The 19,657-nt window shown below is 42.8% G+C and overlaps 1 protein-coding gene across 7 annotated transcripts in view; it reads right to left on the bottom strand.

Moving 5' to 3' along the window:
* Positions 1-19,657, bottom strand: part of TRAK1 (trafficking kinesin protein 1) — a 138,259-nt gene that overhangs the window by 94,279 nt on the left and 24,323 nt on the right. The window contains exon 1 of one of the 7 annotated variants that reach the window (XM_056520606.1): positions 4,962-5,313. The exons of 4 other annotated variants lie outside the window; for them this stretch is intronic. In XM_056520606.1, the coding sequence (XP_056376581.1) occupies positions 4,962-5,025 (64 nt within the window). In that variant the 5' untranslated portion in view covers positions 5,026-5,313. Of the gene's footprint in view, positions 1-4,961; positions 5,314-19,657 lie in introns of those variants that run through there. 2 more of the 7 variants (XM_056520610.1, XM_056520608.1) reach the window with 2 other exon arrangements.

Below are 19,657 nucleotides of genomic sequence, written 5' to 3'. Positions count from 1 at the left end.
GAGAGAGAGAGAGACCGGGGGAGAGAGAGAGAGAGACCGGGGGAGAGAGAGAGAGAGACCGGGGGAGAGAGAGAGAGAGACCGGGGGAGAGAGAGAGAGAGAGACCGGGGGAGAGAGAGAGAGAGAGACCGGGGGAGAGAGAGAGAGAGAGAGACCGGGGGAGAGAGAGAGAGAGAGACCGGGGGAGAGAGAGAGAGAGAGAGACCGGGGGAGAGAGAGAGAGACCGGGGGGAGAGAGAGAGACCGGGGGAGAGAGAGAGACCGGGGGAGAGAGAGAGACCGGGGGAGAGAGAGAGACCGGGGGAGAGAGAGAGACCGGGGGAGAGAGAGAGACCGGGGGAGAGAGAGAGACCGGGGGAGAGAGAGAGACCGGGGGAGAGAGAGAGACCGGGGGAGAGAGAGAGACCGGGGAGAGAGAGAGAGACCGGGGGAGAGAGAGAGACCGGGGGAGAGAGAGAGACCGGGGGAGAGAGAGACACCGGGGGAGAGAGAGACCGGGGGAGAGAGAGACCGGGGGAGAGAGAGACCGGGAGAGAGAGAGAGCGGGAGAGAGAGAGAGCGGGAGAGAGAGAGAGCGGGAGAAAGACCTAGAGAGAGAGACCGAGAGCAAGAGAGAGACCGAGAGCGAGAGAGAGACCGAGAGAGAGAGACCGAGAGAGAGAGACCGAGAGAGAGAGAGACCGAGACATAGAGAGACAGAGACACAGAGACAATGTCCACACAGCGGAATGTCCATGGGGAATACCGCTGGAATATTCTGCATGGACATTCTGCTGCAGCAGAGTCCCATTGGTTACAATGGGATTCAACTGCACTGTCCACACAGTGGAATTTCTGTGGCAGAAACAATTTGTGCTGTGAAAAATCCCAATTCCGGCGTGCATAAAAAGAATACAATTGTCTTTCTAAGTGTCATTGCCGAATTCTTCAAATGTGCTGAATGTGCACATTTTACACCAAATAAACATGGCCAGAGAGAAAGAACGTCTTCAGAATGCAGCATTCTATGCAACAAAATTTTGTTCCAGGCCCAAAACACTGTACATCTTGGCAAAACATTAAAACTTTCTAATATGCTTCATAAGAAAATGTTATTGCCTTTTTATAAAAATCATGGCTTTGTCCAAGCTTAAGCACAGGCATGGACAAAGTCCAGTAAGTGATGGTGGGCTAGAACTCCTCTGTGCTCTCTCCTGCCTGATAGTACTCCTCTGTGCTCTCTCCTGCCTGATGGACTCCTCTGTGATCTCTCCTGCCTGATAGGACTCCTCTGTGCTCTCTCCTGTCTGATAGGACTCCTCTGTGCTCTCTCCTGTCTGATAGGACTCCTCTGTGCTCTCTCCTGTCTGATAGGACTCCTCTGTGCTCTCTCCTGTCTGATAGACAGGAGAGAGCACAGAGGAGTCCTATCAGACAGGAGAGATCACAGAGGAGTCCTATCAGATAGGAGAGAGCACAGAAGAGTCCTGATAGGACTCCTCTGTGCTCTCTCCTGTCTGATAGGACTCCTCTGTACTGTCTGATAGGACTCCTCTGTGCTCTCTCCTGTCTGATAGGACTCCTCTGTACTGTCTGATAGGACTCCTCTGTGCTCTCTCCTGCCTGACAGAACCCCTCTGTGATCTCTCCTGCCTGATAGGACTCTGCTGTGCTCTCTCCTGCCTGATAGGACTCCTCTGTGCTCTCTCCTGTCTGATAGGACTCCTCTGTGCTCTCTCCTGTCTGATAGGACTCCTCTGTGCTCTCTCCTGTCTGATTGGACTCCTCTGTGCTCTCTCCTGTCTGATAGGACTCCTCTGTTCTCTCTCCTGTCTGATAGGACTCCTCTGTTCTCTCTCCTGTCTGATAGGACTCCTCTGTGCTCTCTCCTGTCTGATAGGACTCCTCTGTGCTCTCCCCTGTCTGATAGGACTCCTCTGTGCTCTCTCCTGTCTGATAGCACTCCTCTGTGCTCTCTTCTGATAGCACTCCTATCAGGCTAGGACTCCACTGAGATTTTTGCCCTGTGATTTTTGTGGCATAAAAACGCCAGAAAAACTGCCACAGTTTTTCCCTGCGTTTTTTCTTGCGTTTTTACCTTTTTTACTGTTGGCCCCTTTGGCGTTTTTTTTTTTTTTTTTTTTACAAAATAGTTGGGTACAAAAAATAAAAAAGGATGCAGTAGTGATGTAAAAATGTATTTAACTAAATGTTTATTTTTTGTAACAACATTTTTATAAAAAATTTTTATAAAGTGTTTAACTTTTTTATTTTTATTTTTTTTACATTTTTTATGTAGTACTACTACTCCCAGCATGGAACACACTGTTCCATGCTGGGAGTAGTAATACCTGTACTATAGACATATCGCTCCGGGTGTCATCTCTGCTTTGTACTCTGAGTGATGTTCTATTCATATTTTCCACCCAGAGCTGTGATTGGCCGGATGGTTGCAGCCAATCACAGCTCTGAGGAAAATATCAATGAATGAGTGGCCGGCCCGGAGTATATTACAGAGCAGGGATGCGAGCACTGTATACAGTCGCTCCATCTCTGCTATAAACAGGACGATCGCAGCGGGTGTCAGTAGTGATACCCGCTGTTATGTGTTCTTAACTGCAGGAACTACAACTCCCAACATGGAGCACACTCTGCTCCATGCTGGGAGCTGTAGTACCTGCATTAATAGACAGATCGCAGCGAGTGTAATTTCTGACACCTGCTGCGATCTGTCTATTAATGCAGGTACTACAGCTCCCAGCATGGAGCAGAGTGTGCTCCATGTTGGGAGTAGTAGTAGGAAAGATCACAGCGCTATCACTCCCTACACCCGCTGTGATCCTCCTGTATAATGTATGGATGCAGCGGCCGCTCTTCTCTGGTCCCCTGCACTGCCATATATATATACACATATTCCTAGAGATGTGATTGGCTGGAACCCTCTGGCCAATCACAACTCTCTGCGGGAAATATAATTAGGTGTATATATACGTCAGGGCAGGGGACCATAGAAGAGCGGCCGGCTGCATCTATACATTATACAGGATTTCAACAGGTGATCTGTCTATTAGTACAGGTACTACTACTCCCATCATGGAACAGTGTGTTCCATGCTGGGAGTAGTAGTACTACCTAAAAAATGTTTTTAAAAAAAGTGATAAACACACACACACAGACCCACACACACACACACACACACACACACAATACATTTTTATTATTGTCGGCTACATTTTTAGTGCTTTACCCGCTCACATAAATTGATCCCTGTTTAAAAATTTATAAACATTTCATAATAAAAAAGATAAATTTCGTTAGGTACAATTTTTTCCCTCACTACTGTATCTTTTTTATTATTTTTTTTAATGGTACCCTACAAAATTTTTATTAAAAAAAAGGCATCTCATCTCACTTTTTTGGATCGCTAAAGTCCAAAAAAAGAATAAAAACGCCACGATTTCAGGGCAAAAAACGCCAAACTAGGTTTTGTCGGGCGTTTTGAAAATCCAGCCTCTGAGCCCGAAATTGCTGAAAAACGCCAAAAGGATTAAAAAAACGCCAAACTGAAAAATGCCAAGTGAATCTGGCATTTTGCAGTTTACTATTGACTTGCAGCTAACATCTGAAGACGGCATTTTTTCAGTAAAAAAAACGCTGTGCGGGAAAATTGGCGTTTTTTTATGGCGTTTTTGAAAAAAAAAAAACACCTCAGTGGAGTTCCAGCCTCACAGGTTCCATCATGATTCCTTGAAGAGAAACCACTCCATACAAATATATGGCATCACATGAGGGTAAGTTAGTATTCCATACTGCACAAAGATACGCCGAGTTCACACTCACTGGCACTGTTAATATTGAAAAGGTGGTACCAATACACAGACTGTTGTAATACACAGTAAAAATAACATCATAGCTGTTCAGGGCTGCAAGATGAGAGAATTATGAGATGAATTAACAGGGAAGGATCCTGTTTAATGCATTGCAAATATGTAAAAAAAAAAACATTGGGAAACATAAAACACAAAAACATAAGTAATATGCAATAGGATCGGTGCTTCAAAGTGAAAGTGACAACATGAGGAAGAGAAATGATGATACAAACCCCAATATTTAGTATAATAACAGGGCATTGCTGAACTGGAGGCAGATTCTTTTCCGATTACAGTATCTTAGAAACCACAAGGCAGAGACAGTCCCATTGTGTTCTACCAGCAGGAACATGGCACAAGACCTGCTTGCATTGTCTATGCCCACTCATTCAATGAAAGTTCATGGAAAGCACTGCAGATACCATGCATACTAATAATCCGACACCACAGACACGATTTCATAGTAAGTAATACAGACCTAAGGACTACAGAAATAAACCAGGTATTCCATATAAAAGACATTCATCTGATACCAGAACATTCTGCAATAATAATAGTCCATTCCTGCAATTCACACAGATATTACATCAGGGAAGGAAATGCAAGGTGGCAGCACGAGGGCCGCTGCATTATACAGCTACACATGGCGCTATCTACAATCTGATCATTACACATTTAGATCTCTATACCATTATATAGTATTGGAGAAAATCATTACTGCAAACCATGCTGACAAATGGGTTAAATTAACTGCACTTAGATAGCGTCATTTTCCTTTCTGTTTCCTTATACAATTCTTCTGCATCTCAAAAATAAGCAAAAATTCTGCCAATGATTATACATATAACAACATATGACGAATATTTAGTGAGCAGACCCCAATCCCACTTTACATTTGATAAAAATGACCCCAGATAGACTCAGTAGTGGCCACGTGGAGATCAATAGTTTCACCCTTTCGTTGCCTGAACACATTTCTACTCCTCACATTCTGCCTAGGGTCATCCACATGCTCTGTATGTATACATGGATAGCTGCAGTAACTGTAGTGAATATGTGCAATCCATTCCTAATTGGTACAATGCATGCATTACATCCCAGGGACGTCATTACCATCGGCACAATCCTCGTACCACCAGTCCAGCTGATAATAATCCTCTTCTATAAATTTCTGCATAGTCAGTGTTCCTTACTGCATCAAGGAACCCACAGTCTCTCCGAGGTCAGGTGAACCTCAGCCAGGCCTCTCTGCTTCGATCATCACATGGTGTACAGGAAGATATAAAGGACTGTGACACCACAAAAAGCATCTTCTTGGGAAGTGGCTAGAGGTGATAGAGATGAGGGGGGAATGGGAGAATAAGAAAGGGTTCCGGAGCCTGCAGCAGATCTCAGTGACAGCATGCTGTAATGAAGAAGCAATGTAGAAGCATCCTGGATGGGAGTTGACATGTCTGTCCTATCAATAGGCTGAGATGGTGACGTCAGGGGCACACACCAACACTTGCCTGCTATACAGCCTTCCGCTTGGGTCCTGCACATCACTTAGTGGTTTCCATAGAGACTGAATGGCTGGGAAATGATGCTGAGGATATAGGGAGGTCTCCAACGAGATCGGATTTAGAAGAAGCTTATGGCAAACAGAATAAATGCCAGTATCTGAATACCAGAAGCAAACGTATTAAATATTTAGCTTTCTAGCTTTTTGATCCCTTTTTTCTCTAGGAGCTTGAATATTAGATATGCATAATAAACAACAACTCCTATCTACACTATATGGTCAAATATGTGGACCGCTGTTTTACTATGTGGCTTGACCATTTTTGCCACACTTCTTGCCAACCAATGGCTGTAGTCAATCTTCAAAAACAGTCAAAGAGAACGGCCTTTACTGGAGTGGTTGTGGTAATATGGCACAATAAAATTGTATAACCATAAATCTGCAGCCAAAAGCTTTAATGGCAAGCCACAAATGTTATAACACATGGCTAAACTTTATCTCTGAAATTAAGGGGAAGCCCCCCCCCCCCCCCCCCCCCCCCCAAAAAAAAAAAAAAAAAAACATGCATCTTACCATATGCAGTATTTACAGGGGTTCTGAACACATTTTTTTAAGGCATTTTGTTGGAAGTGTTTACACAACAAATGTATTAAGTATAACACGATTATTGGTCGGGGCTGCATAATGAGAGCATATAGTCAAAAAGCCAACAAAAACAACCCTATGGAAACCCACTAGTTACACTAAATATCAGGACACACACTGGGGTTGTTAAATAGAAAACGGTCTAATTCTTTAACAGTGTAAGGGTACCTTCACATGTGCAGATTTTACTGCAGATTTTCTGAAGTTAACGGATGGTAAATCTGCTACAAAAATACGAATGTTTAGGGTCACATGTACAGTATCCTGCGCAGATTTGATGCGCAGGATTTTCTGCTGCAGATTTCAATATACACTAAATGACTGAACACATCTTCAAATCTGCAGCTACAAATCCTGCGCAGGATTCTGTACGTGTGAATAGCCCCTTAGGGTACATTCACATGGATATATCTGCAGGATATATTACACTGTGGATACGCCGATGATGGACCCCTACATTGTGCCTCCAGCTGTGCCTGCTCATAGCGACAATCTGCCGCTAAGAGCAGACACACTGTGATGTGCGAGTTGCGGCGCTCATGCGCAGTGTACTTGCACACATCGCAGCCGCTCCCCCCTGCTCCCTAAGCTAGGAAAAGAGCAGCCGCAATGGGTACGAATATACTGCACATGCGCGTGCGACTGCTCGTAGCAGCGGACTGCTGCTACGAGCAGGCACAGCTGAAAGCACAATGTAGGGGTCTATCATCAGCGGATCTGCAGCGTAAAATACGCTGCAGATTTGTCCGTGTGAACGTACCCTTAGGCTGAATTTATGGCACACCCCTTTTCACCAAAGCAACACTCATTTTCTTGTATCCCCCCCCCCCCTTGTTATGAAGCTCAAAAGTGCCTATAACATTTTGAAGAACATGGTGCAAGTTATAACAGTGCCCATTAAAATGTATGCTGTATACTGTACTTCAGTATACCATAAAAAAATTCTCACTAATAAAAGCACTTAAAGCTGCAAACTTTGTGAAAGCCAAAATTTGGGACAGTCTCAAAACTTTTGGCCACAACTGTAGACATCTATATACATTGTCAATCTCACTAATATTTCTAAATAAGTATAGATTAATAATCTGCTCTTATGACCCCCTACTAAGTAAAATGACAGGTTAAAGGAGTAGTGCAGTGAAATAGAACTTATCCCCTATCCAAAGGATAAGGGATAAGTTCTAGATCTCGGGAGGTCCCCCCCCCCCCCCCACCTGCGATCTCCTAAACCGGGCCCCGGCAGTCTTAAAATGATGGTTAAAATAAACCATGAATTATGCAATAGGTCATTTTCTGATGACACCTTCTCTTTAAGCAAGCTACTGTCAAACCCTGGATATCATTTTTTGTCCATTCAAAAAGGCAATGTCAGTAAGGTCAATAAGAAGCTTTCTTTCCCAAGATAAAAATTCAGGGATGGTCTCCGGGCTTACATACTAACCTTCTTTGTACCACTCAAGACCTTCTCAGTTTCTGACACAACTATAAAGCTGGACACCTTGTCTCTAGACATCTTCCTCTAGTGTTTACTGAAAGGCTTAATTGTATAAAAATGTAAAATAAATGAAGGTTACATCCACATAGACAAAAACTCTCTGAAGAAACCCCCTCAAAATCAGCGTGGAATTAGCTATTGGGCATAGGTCACATCAGGAGCATCATGTGAATACAACCTTATAAGTAACTAAGCAGAATAAAGATAAAAAATCCCAGGTCTACTAAATAAGGGTTTTTCCAGTCCCCAAGATGTCCATATTTTCCAGATTTCCTTGATATTGCACAGATGATATAATAATTGATATAATAATATATGAGGAAATGTTTGTAAACTATTTCCCACACAATAAGCAACTACAGGGGAAGGAAAAAAGAAGAAACAAAATAGCTCTCACCAATTGTCTCTGGTCCTTGGTGGGTTTCAGATCTCTTGTGCGACGTCTAAACCACCATTATGGTGCCAACTAGTCTACTGTACTACACACAAGGCACTGCGCCAGCAGCACTCAATTCTGCTAGTCAAAGTCATGTTCACCTTGTGGCTGCACAACTAATCTAACTCCTAAGTACAGAGACTTATTTACACACTTGTATCAATAGGCAACAATGGTTTCCTTCCAACTGAAGGTCAATTACAATAAAATGATCCTACACAATAAAAAAACAGAATCGACTCCTCATACAATACTTTGTGCTGTGACAATAGTGAGTGAATTAGGCTCTCAGTAAGTGTGCGCAACAGCAGCTGTGAAAGCACTAGGATAGCAAAGTGCTGGATTATCAGATAACTTCCCCTTAAAGGGGTACTCCGCTGTTAGACCTCTTATCCCCTAATCAAAGGATAGGGGATAAGATGTCTTATCGCGGGGGGCCCGCCGCTGGGGACCCCCACGACCCCCCTGCAGCACCCGGAGCTAAGTTTTCTCCGCGGCTGATGATAGGCGGTGCAGGGGACGGAGCATTGTGACGTCACGTCTGCCCCCCTCAATGTAAGTCTATGGAAGGGGCATAACGCCCTCTTGACTGAACCACCAGTCATCAGCCCCGGAGAAAACTTAGCTCCGGGTTGCAGCAGGATGGATCGCGGGGGGTCTGCCGCTGGGATCAGACATCTTATCCCCTATCCCTGCATCCCGAGTCCTTAAAGGGGTACTCTGCTGTTATACATCTTATGCCCTATCCAAAGGATAGGGCATACGATGTCTGATCGTGGGGGCCCGCCGCTGGGGACCCCGCGATCCCCCCTGCAGCAGCCCAGTACCTCAGCAGCCCGGAACTAAGTTTTATTCAGAGGCTGATTATGGGTGGTGCAGGGGATGGGGCAGCATGACGTTACGGCCCACCCCCTCGTGACGTAGACTTCCATTGAGGGGGGCGGACGTGACATCACGAGGGGGCAGGCAGTGACGTCCCAATGCCCCGTCCACTGCACCACCAGTCATCAGCGTCAGAGAAAACTTAGCTCAAGGCTACTGCAGGGGGGATCGTGGGGGTGCCCTATCCTTGCATCCTTTCTTGGTGAAAAATCCCAAAATTTCATGAAAATTTTGCATTTTTCTAACTTTGAAACTTTCTGCTTGTAAGGAAAATGGACACACCAAATAAATAATATATTAATTCACATATACAATATATCTACTTTATGTTGGCATCATAAAGTTGACATGTTTTTACTTTTTGAAGAGATTAAAGGGTTTCAAAGTATAGCAGAAATTTTCAAAATCTGAATTTTTCAGTGACCAGTTAAGTTTGAAGTGGATTTGAAGGGCCTTTCTGTGAATAAATACCCCATAAATTACCCCATTATAGAAAGAGCACCCCTAAAAGTATTCAAAATGACATTCAGAGAGTTTGTTAACCCTTCAGGTGTTTCACAGGAATAGCAGCAAAGTGAAATTCAGCAAAATTCGAAATCCATTTTTTTTTCACGCGTATGTTCTTGTAGAGCCATTTTTTGCATTTTTACAAGGTGTAAAAAGGAAAGCAAATTTTGCTGAAATGTTTTTTTGGGGGGCATGTCGCATTTAGGAAGCCCCTATGGTGCCAAAACAGCAAAAAAAAAAAAAAATTCTAAAAGAACACACGGCATACTATTTTGAAAACAACACACCTCAAGGAACGTCCATTTTCATACGGAGGGAAAAGGAGGAAAAGCCTCACAAAATTTGTAACGCAATTTCTCCTGAGTACGGAAACACCCCATATGTGGCCCTAAACTGTTGCCTTGGAATACGACAGGGTCCGAAGTGAGAGAGCACCATGCGCATTTGAGGCCTAAATTAGGGATTAGGGACGTACTCGAATGCAAGCGTTATACGCCAAAATATTCTACGCCAGTGATTACCAAACAGGGTGTCTCTGCTGTTGCTAAACTCCCTGCATGCCTGGACAGTCAGTGGCTGTCCGGCAATGCTGGGAGTTGTTGTTTTGCAACAGCTGGAGGCTCCGTTTTGGAAACACTGCGGTACAATAAATGTTTTCATTTTTATTGGGGGGGAAGGGGTAGGCACAGTGTACTTGTGTGTATATGTAGTGTTTTACCCTTTATTTTGTGTAGTGTAGTGATTTTAGGGTACAACCACACGGGCGTGGGTTTACGGTGAGTTTCCCGCTAGGAGTTAGAGCTGTGGCCGAAAAATTGCCGCAGCTCAAACTTGAAGCAGGAAACTCACTGTAAACTGGAGGCACACTGGTTGGAAAACCTTGAGTTAGGTTCTGTTACCTAACGCTGTATTTTCCAACCAGTGTCTCTCCAGCTGTTGCAAAACTACAACTCCCAGCATGTACTGATCGCCAAAGGGCATGCTCAGATTTGTAGTTATGCAACTGCTGGAGGCACACAACTATAACTCCAGGCATGCTGAGACAGCCGATTGCTGTTCGTGCATGCTGGGGGTTGTAGTTATGCAACATTTGGAGGACCACGGTTTAGAGACCACCCCTGCCGCCGCACTCCTATCCCTTCAGGGGGATCGGGGCTGTCTTGGCTGTCTCATTTTCCGGGTTACCAGAGACCTGTATGACCCGGAATTGCCGCAGATTGCCAGTCTGAGGACCCCCCCCCCCGGGCATTTGCACAGGATGCCTGCTGAATGATTTCAACAGGCATCCTGGTCCGGTCCCCGCCCGGCGAGTGGTGGGGACTGGAATTCCCCGGTGGAATATTTTTTTTTTTTTATATCAACTGGTGCCAGAAAGTTAAACAGATTTGTAAAATACTTCTATTAAAAAAATCTTAATCCTTCCAGTAGTTATTAGCGGCTATATACTAAAGAGGAAATTCTTTTCTTTTTGGACTTCTTTTCTGTCACGACCACAGTGCTCTCTGCTGACACCTCTGTCCATTTTAGGTACTGCCCCGAGCAGCATATGTTTGCTATGGGGATTTTCTCCTGCTCTGGACAGTTCCTGTCATGGACAGAGGTATCAGCAGAGAGCCGAGAGCACTTTGGTCATGACAGAAAAGAAATCCAAAAAGAAAAGAATTTTGTCTGTAGTATATAGCCGCTAATAAGTACTGGAAGGATTAAGATTTTTGAATAGAAGAAATTAACAAATCTGTTTAACTTTATGGCATGAGATTATGTAAAAAAAAAAAAAGTTTTCCACCGGAGTACCCCTTTAAGGACGAGTCCAGGGGGGGGGGCATCCACTATAAAGGTAGCCAGAGGGCTTACCTCTGTTCTCTGCTGTCCTGTAATAGAGTACGTGGATCAATTCCAAAAAGAAGAAAAGAAGGACTTTCCATACAGCGCTTCTCCTCCCAGGAAAAATGCAAGGCAGCCGTCCTCAGTGTAAAACGAAGAACTTTATTTGCAGCAATAGTTAGGCTCTTCATCAGGCATACTGTCAGATTATCTAAAACACAACACTTAAAAAGCTTGGGGAGAGAATAATCAACATGTCACACAAAATAAATAAAATATTACCCAAAGGGGGGTGGGGTGGGAGGTATATAATGTAATATGGAGAGAGGCCCACCACCCAGGTTGACTCATATAATAGTTTCCACCACTTTGTTGAGTCCTTTCGGGGAGATAGTAGACAGTTTGTACATCCAGAAGACTTCCTTCTTTTTTAGTATTTCAACACGATTAGCCATATCGCTGGGTATGTGGTCGATTGGCATGACTGAAATGAGATTTTCACCCCCTGAATGTAAAATGGCACAGTGCCTGGATATGCTGTGAAGCATAAAATTATTCCTTATGTTTTGCCTGTGCTTATTCAGGCTGTTCCGCAGTGGCTGGATGGTCCGTCCCACATATTGTAATCCACAGGTACATTCTAACAAATAGATCACAAAGGAGGACTGGCATGTGAGCCTGTACTTTACATTGAATTTCTCTCCAGTCTGGTTGGAGCAGAATTCCCTGGTCCCATTTTTTATCTCTTTACAGCACAAATATCTTTTATGGTTGCATTTAAATGATCCAGGTGGTAATGTAGGATTGGTATTGGGAATTTTGTGCTGTTTAAGAATACTCGGGGCAAGGATGTTCTTAAAGGGGTATTCCAGGAAAAAAAACTTTTTTTCATATATCAACTGGCTCCAGAAAGTTAAGGTTGTTCTTTTCTGTCTAAATCCTCTCTGATGACACCTGTCTCGGGAAACCCCCAGTTTAGAAGCAAATCCCCATAGCAAACCTCTTCTAAACTGGGCGTTTCCCGAGACAGGTGTCATCAGAGAGGATTTAGACAGAAAAGAACAACCTTAACTTCAGAAGCTCAAGTACTGAAAGGATTAAGATTTTTTAAAAGTAGTAATTTACAAATCTGTCTTTCTGGAGCCAGTTGATAAATATATAAAAAGGTTTTTTCCTGGAATACCCCTTTAAGTGTTGGTGCTCTTCTGGATGTGACCTGTGGCATACTAGGTAACTTGTTACTGAGTAGGTCGTCATTTTGTAAAATGTGCCAATGGCTACCCAGAATCCTTTTAATTTCTGCGGCCAAGTTGCAGTACGTGGTGATAAAATTTAGTTTTTGTCGCTCATTGGCATCTATGTCCACACTTTTTGTTTTGTCCAGTTTTAAACACTCCTTCTGGCTTTTATCTTTAAATTTTTTGTATGCAACCTTGATGATGTATGCAACCTTGAAGGTGCCGTCATCCATGCAATTTTTTCGCACTCTTTCGTATTGCCCATAGGGGACATTCTTCAGCCACTGTTTATAGTGGGCGCTGTGATAGTCAAGAGAAATTAAATGTAAAGTACTAGAGAAATTCAATGTAAAGTACAGGCTCACATGCCAGTCCTCCTTTGTGATCTATTTGTTAGAATGTACCTGTGGATTACAATATGTGGGACGGACCATCCAGCCACTGCGGAACAGCCTGAATAAGCACAGGCAAAACATAAGGAATAATTTTATGCTTCACAGCATATCCAGGCACTGTGCCATTTTACATCCAGGGGCTGAAAATCTCATTTCAGTCATGCCAATCGACCACATACCCAGCGATATGGCTAATCATTTTGAAATACTAAAAAAGAAAGAAGTCTTCTGGATGTACAAACTGTCTACTATCTCCCCGAAAGGACTCAACGAAGTGGTGGAAACTATTATGAGTCCACCTGGGTGGTGGGCCTCTCTCCATATTACATTATATAGCTCCCCTCCCACCTTTGGGTAATATTTCATTTATTTTGGGTGCCATATGGATTATACTAATGATTGGCTCTTATGTACTGTTTTAATCTAATTCAATTGATTTTACATGTTTAATTATTGTATGGTGACCTTTTAACCTGGTTGAAGTTCTCTCCCCAACCTTTTTAAAAGTTGCTTTTTAAGTGTTGTGTTTTGGATAATCTGACAGTATGCCTGACGAAGAGCCAAGGAAGGGCTCAAAACTATTGTTGCAAATAAAGTTCTTCGTTTTACACTGAGGACGGCTGCCTTTCATCTTTCCTGGGAGCAAAAGCGCTGTATGGAAAGTCCTTCTTTTAGGAATTGATCCACGTACTCTATTACACTGCATCCAGCTGACCTTGAGGAATCCGGAAAGGACACCGTGGCTGCTGACCTCCAACTACCACTGCGAGTCTACACGTCTTCCGAGGTGTTGTGCCCTGAGCACAACACCATCTGGTATGCCTCTAATTTTTATGGCGCACACTGTTATTACCCTTTTATATCTACTCTTCTGTCCTGTGGCTCTGTCATTTATAGAGTCGGACTAGGCTCTATCAATGGATTGCAGAGCACACAGATCAATGGAGTTCAATAGAAATCTATTGATCTGCATGAGGAATCTAAGGATTCCTCCTAAAAGTCTAATAATGTGTAAAAAAAAAAAAAAAAAAAAGTTTTAATAAAAGTTTAAAAGACACATTAACCCCTTCCATGTTAAAAGTTCAAATCACCCCCTTTTCTCATATAAACATAATAAAGATAAACATATTTGGTATCGCTGCCTGCGTAATTGTACGAACTATTAAAATATAACATTGTGTATCCCATACGGTAAATTAAGTAAATGTAAAAAAAAATACCAAACCACAGAATTGCAATTTTTAGAATATCCCAGAAAAAAAAAGTTAAAAAGCGATTAAAAAGTCAGATCAATACCAAAATGGTGCCGATACAAAAAAACTGATTATGGCGCAAAAAATTAGCCCTCATACAGCCAGGTGTGCAAAATGTTTTATTTTTTTTAGAACTAAAGGGGTCAAAACATGGCAATTGCTGTAGGTGCCTTCCCTCAAGGAGAAAGCATTTTTTCTTAGTCTCCGAAAAGAGTCCCTTTGAAAGCTATTATCCAGATTTAAAATATAAAGTTGAAATTCACGAGTGCAACATGATCACACCAGCCATGTCCTAGTTAAAGTCATGCCGCATCTATAAGGCGTGGCATCAAATTAAAACAATTCTTAACTTGCACTTGATATGCATTTTGCACTCTAGTAGATCAGGGTAGAGGCACATAGATACGGGTTAACAACACATGCCTAAGTATTGGATATCAAAAGAAAAAAGATCCCTTGTGATTAGGTAACCATTAAAACAATTCAAGTCCTCACTAGATTGGATAGAAAGCAATTAGTCAGTGGACACGTGTAATGTATGATACAACAATTAAACTATTGGGATTACACAAAAATATTAGCGAAGGGTGACACATTTTCCTAACCGTCATCTGAACCTTAATAGTCTCAAGGTTATAGGAACGTAATACGCATTGCAGCCTGCATGGGAGGATCAGCTGCCTGGAAGGAGTGATCTAGATATGAGCTGGAGCAAATTATATTTATCCTGTGACTTAAGCCTTTATTCACACTAATGATGTGTCTGTAATGGAAGCCAAAAATAATCAGGACTTACCTAAAAGCAAGAACATAGAAAAACAGAGAGACACTTAAAGAAACATCCTCTTAGGTGTAATAGAAACACTATATACTCAGGCCAGCACTGCTAAAATGTCTTTTTTAGGTCAATGAGGCTGAAAAAAATAAAGCAAGAGTGAAAAATGTTCTAAGATGTAGTGATATGCTCTTCGTGTCCTGATCCTGTTTTTATTATATTATTTTGTGAGTGGATAGCATATTTAGATAAATCTGACCCTACAGTGGTTAGCAACACTAGACTACACAGAGCATAAAACGAGCATAAACTACATCCATATACAATTTACTCACTAGAGCCAGGGCAAAGTCTACAGTCCTCTCCCATCACCATGTACAACAGGCAAAGTGCAGATAACAAAACTACAAGGATTTAACTAAAGTGAACTTGACGCCTGTATAATCCGCTCCAGATAGTCTGCACACATATACAGAGACTTTGTGTACAGTAATCACGCTTAGTTTTGGAAACAATAAAAAGGACTCCGGATTTTTATAACCTACACCAGGGTTAAGATTATAGTTAAGTGTTTACTCTCCAGTGCTAACTGGAAGAAAATATCATGGGAGTCTTAAATGGGTACTCCGGTGGAAATATATATATTTTTTTATCAAATGGGGCCAAAAAGTTACAAACAGATTTGTAAATTACTTCTGTATAAAAATCTTAATCCTTCCAGTACTTATCAGCTGGTGTATACTGCAGAGGAAGTTGTATAGTTCCTTTCTGTATGGACTCAAATATATATAGAAAAAGAGAAACAAAAAAGAAGGGCACTAATGTGCCATGATTCTGTGGATTAAACGTATAAAGGTGTGTAAAAAAGTTGTTGCACTCACCTGAGCGTGTTGTGTCCCAGGCACAACACCATTATCAGCTTAGAGTCCCAGATCTCTGGGGGACGCATAGTCCAGAAAGGGCTGCTGGCACCTCACCGTCACGGGAACAAGTCCTGGACGTCTGGTCAGATAGAAGCGCTCCTTTTCAAGGTGAAGAATAATAGCCGTTGGTCCGGTATTTGGTAAAGCAAGAAATCCTTTATTCATGCAGGGATATACAGGGATAACGTGTTTCGAGGGGCGGAGACCCCCACTTCGTCAGATCCAATGGATCTGACGAAGAGGGGGTCTCTGCCCCTCGAAACGCACTATCCCTGTATATCCCTGCATGAATAAAGAATTTCTTGCTTTACCAAATACCGGACCAATGGCTATTATTCTTCACCTTGAAAAGGAGCGCTTTTGTAGCACCGTGCTTTCCGCGGATCATTGATCCCCACACTTGCTTCTATCCTTTCTGTATGGCCACAGTGTTCTCTGCAGACACCTCTGTCCATGTCAGGAACTGTCCAGAGCAGGAGCAAATCCCCATAGCAAACCTATCCTGCTCTGGACAGTTCCTGACATGGACAGAGGTGTCCGCAAAGAGCACTGTGGTCAGACAGAAAAGAACTATACAACTTCCCGTGGAGCTTACTGCAGCTGATAAGTACTGGAAGGGTTAAATAGAAGTAATTTACAATTCTGTTGAACTTTCTGGCACCAGTTGATTTGAAAACAATTGTCCCAAGTTTCATTGTGGAACACGTCACGCTGAGGCGCTACAGTTGCCAAGGAAACCGTACCACCCTCAGCTAAGTTTCATGCACAAGCCCTTTTTAGATGAATGGGACCCATGAACAGAACTTCGCTGAGCTTGGTATGGTTGCTTCGGCAACTATATCACCCTGCAATGGCCACACTTGAGATAAAGATGGCGCATGACTACAACTTGGGACTACATGATTAGCCAACAGGTTGCTCATTCGTCAGCAGGATGCTAGCCCTATTACACGGGGCCATATCGGCCTGTTCAGACGATAATCTCTCCATGTAATAGGACCCTACTGTGTATAAGCATCAGGAGATGTAGGGGGTGATAAGGATTGAGCAGTTCATTTTCAATTGCTCAATCCTTTTGTTTTCGGGGAGAAAAGCCACCACTAAAGGAGTGTGACAGGGGCTTTCTCCCCTCCCCTCAATGAGAACACATCTACACACGCGTAAGCCAGCACACATGTATATGTTTAGATAGCATTGTTTTTTCCATGAAATATGAGAGAGTCTATAATAGATGGTCCGGCACAAATGTGAACACAGACTAAAATTTACTGCAAAAAAGGAAGCTATGCTTGTGGTAATATTTTATAGGGCTTTTCTCACTGTGATAGAGCATCTGAATGTCATAGAGGGGCACCACCCCATTGAGAATCACATTTGTTTCGTGAACATTGGCACTTCCATCCACCCATCTGTGCAGAAAACTGTAGCAGGATCTATGTACTTGAAGATGGTCATGCTTTAGGTTCCTGCATCTTTACCATGGCTATACTAGGGCTATGGCTTCTTCATTCCCAAGATCACAAGAAGTCCCAGAGACTGGAAAGCCACAGATAAAGTGATTCCATATTCTAGGACATCATTTTATAAGATTGGTATGACTAATGTATCTTTTTCAAATTTTGCATTTTTTTACTTCAATAACATCCAAAAGATGAATGTATTATTCAGTCAGATTTATGTTGCATTTTATAATCTAGAGTAAGCACTAAAATGATTTTTTTTTAAGTGGCGGTGTGGAGCAGATAAACCTTGCATGCAACTTGAGAGGAATGGAATGTTATTGGTGTGCTGGCTATATGGAGGCAATATCATTTGCTGTCAAAGAACTTAACACATCCTAAATGTACTTTTTGCCCAAACAAAATCGCTTTAGGGTATGTTCACACCAGTGGCGGATGCCGGGGGGGGGGGTCTGCGTGGCCCTGTGCAATCACCACTGATGGAAATGCAGTGCTCACAAACCAACACAAAGAATGTACAGTGTGACCCTATAAAACCCTTCCCCAATGTCGGCTCCAAAAACTGATATAGTGGAGGTTTTGTAAAAATACAATACATACGCCTACAACTGTGCTCATGCACAAAAACCTCCAGACAAGGTAATGTTAAGAATGAATCAGGAAGTCTTTATTGATATACACAAAAATATGTATATTTAAGATATTAAAAACATGTAAGGGATTGCACAAAGAGGAGAAAATACACACACACACACACATATATATATCACACACACGAGGATACTGGGATGAAAGTCCTGATAAAGTGATACACTGTATGTATGTAAGGTAATGTCAGGCTGCTGCTTCCAAGGCCAGCGGGATATTGTCATCAAAAGAGGCATGGACTCAAGGGACAGGGACATAATACTCCCCCTTTATAAAGCATTGGTACGGCCTCACCTGGAATATGCTGTTCAGTTTTGTGCACCAGTCCATAAAAGGGACACTGTGGAGCTGGAAAGGGTGCAGAGACGCGCGACTAAACTAATATGGGGCATGGAACATCTTAGCTATGAACAACAATTAAAGGAGTTACAATTGTTTAGTCTTTAGTATATAAGTATATTAATGGCCCATACAAAAAATATGGAGAAAAACTGTTAAAGGACAAACCACCCCAAAGGACGAGGGGGCACTCCCTCCGTCAGGAGAAGAAAAGGTTTAGTCTAAAGGGGCAACACGCCTTCTTTACCATAAGAACTGTGAACTTATGGAACAGTCTACCTCAGGAACTGGTCACAGCAGGAACAATTAATAGCTTTAAAACAGGGTTAGATACATTCCTGGAACAAAATAAGATTAATGCTTATGAAGAAATATAAAATCCCATCCCTTCCCCAATATCGCGCCACACCCCTACCCTTCAATTCCCTGGTTGAACTTGATGGACGTATGTCTTTTTTCAACCGTACTAACTATGTAACTATGTATGTAATGGTGCTACAGAAGGAAGTAAATAGACAAGTAAGAGAAAAATGTGTGTATATATAGGTATATACATGCACACATACATACACACAAACATACATGTATGAGGAAAAGTGCAGTAGGTGAAAGGCTAAGCAGCTCCATGCTTGCAATGACACAAAAGCCAGCAGAATATAAATAAGAATAAAGTGCAATAGTGCAACAGGGCAGTAGGTTTGCGGATTTGAAACCAATACCCTGGAAAGAGTAAGATGTAAACAAGTGTAGCAACAGATACATGCAGTGGTCAGGACTCACCCCAGCTCCACACCAAACCTCCGACACGTTTCGCCGGGAGAAGCTTTATCCAGGAGTGGTGTGGGACTGAGGGAGCTAAGCTAATATAGACAGGGTAGCCAATGAAAAAACAGCACCGTGGGGGTATGCACCTGATAACTATAGGGGGATTAGCTCCGTGAACCCAATGGCCGCGGAGTAAAGCGGCGTTCATGTGAACGTGATGTCACATGATGCAGAGGTGAAAATTTCTGTATATGCTGGCTTGATGATACAAGCTGCTGCTGTGTAAGTGGGAGTAGGTAGCTCCACTAAAATGGCGAAGAAGTGTTGAACAGGACTATGCCAAAATGGCCGCCATAGTTGGCAATGCGCATGCTCCTGTTCAGCAGAGCGTGAGGCAGAACGGCTACAGAATAATGGCTGCTAATAGGGTCATGGGTGCCCGCTTTCAACCACTGTGTTCACCGATAGTATATCTATATATATATTTGTGCGTGTGCACAGTTGTAGGTGTATATAAAGAATGTACAGCTTTATTTTTTGCGCAGATCAATGTCAGCAGCAGAGTTGTCCATGCTAAAATTTTGCAGTGTGAACAAGATGGAAGACCCATTCACCCCAACGTTAGGGATTCCCAGCATGAATACGACCTACAGCTCTGTACATACAGTGTTCGACAGTTCACAAAAGGAAAGCTAGAACTGCTACTATAGCATCAAAGTAAAG

Source organism: Hyla sarda, chromosome 5, assembly GCF_029499605.1.
Source record: "Hyla sarda isolate aHylSar1 chromosome 5, aHylSar1.hap1, whole genome shotgun sequence".
Taxonomy (NCBI): domain Eukaryota; kingdom Metazoa; phylum Chordata; class Amphibia; order Anura; family Hylidae; genus Hyla; species Hyla sarda.
The sequence above is the reverse complement of the archived record's forward strand: the minus strand, read 5'-3'. Positions and strand labels throughout refer to the sequence as shown.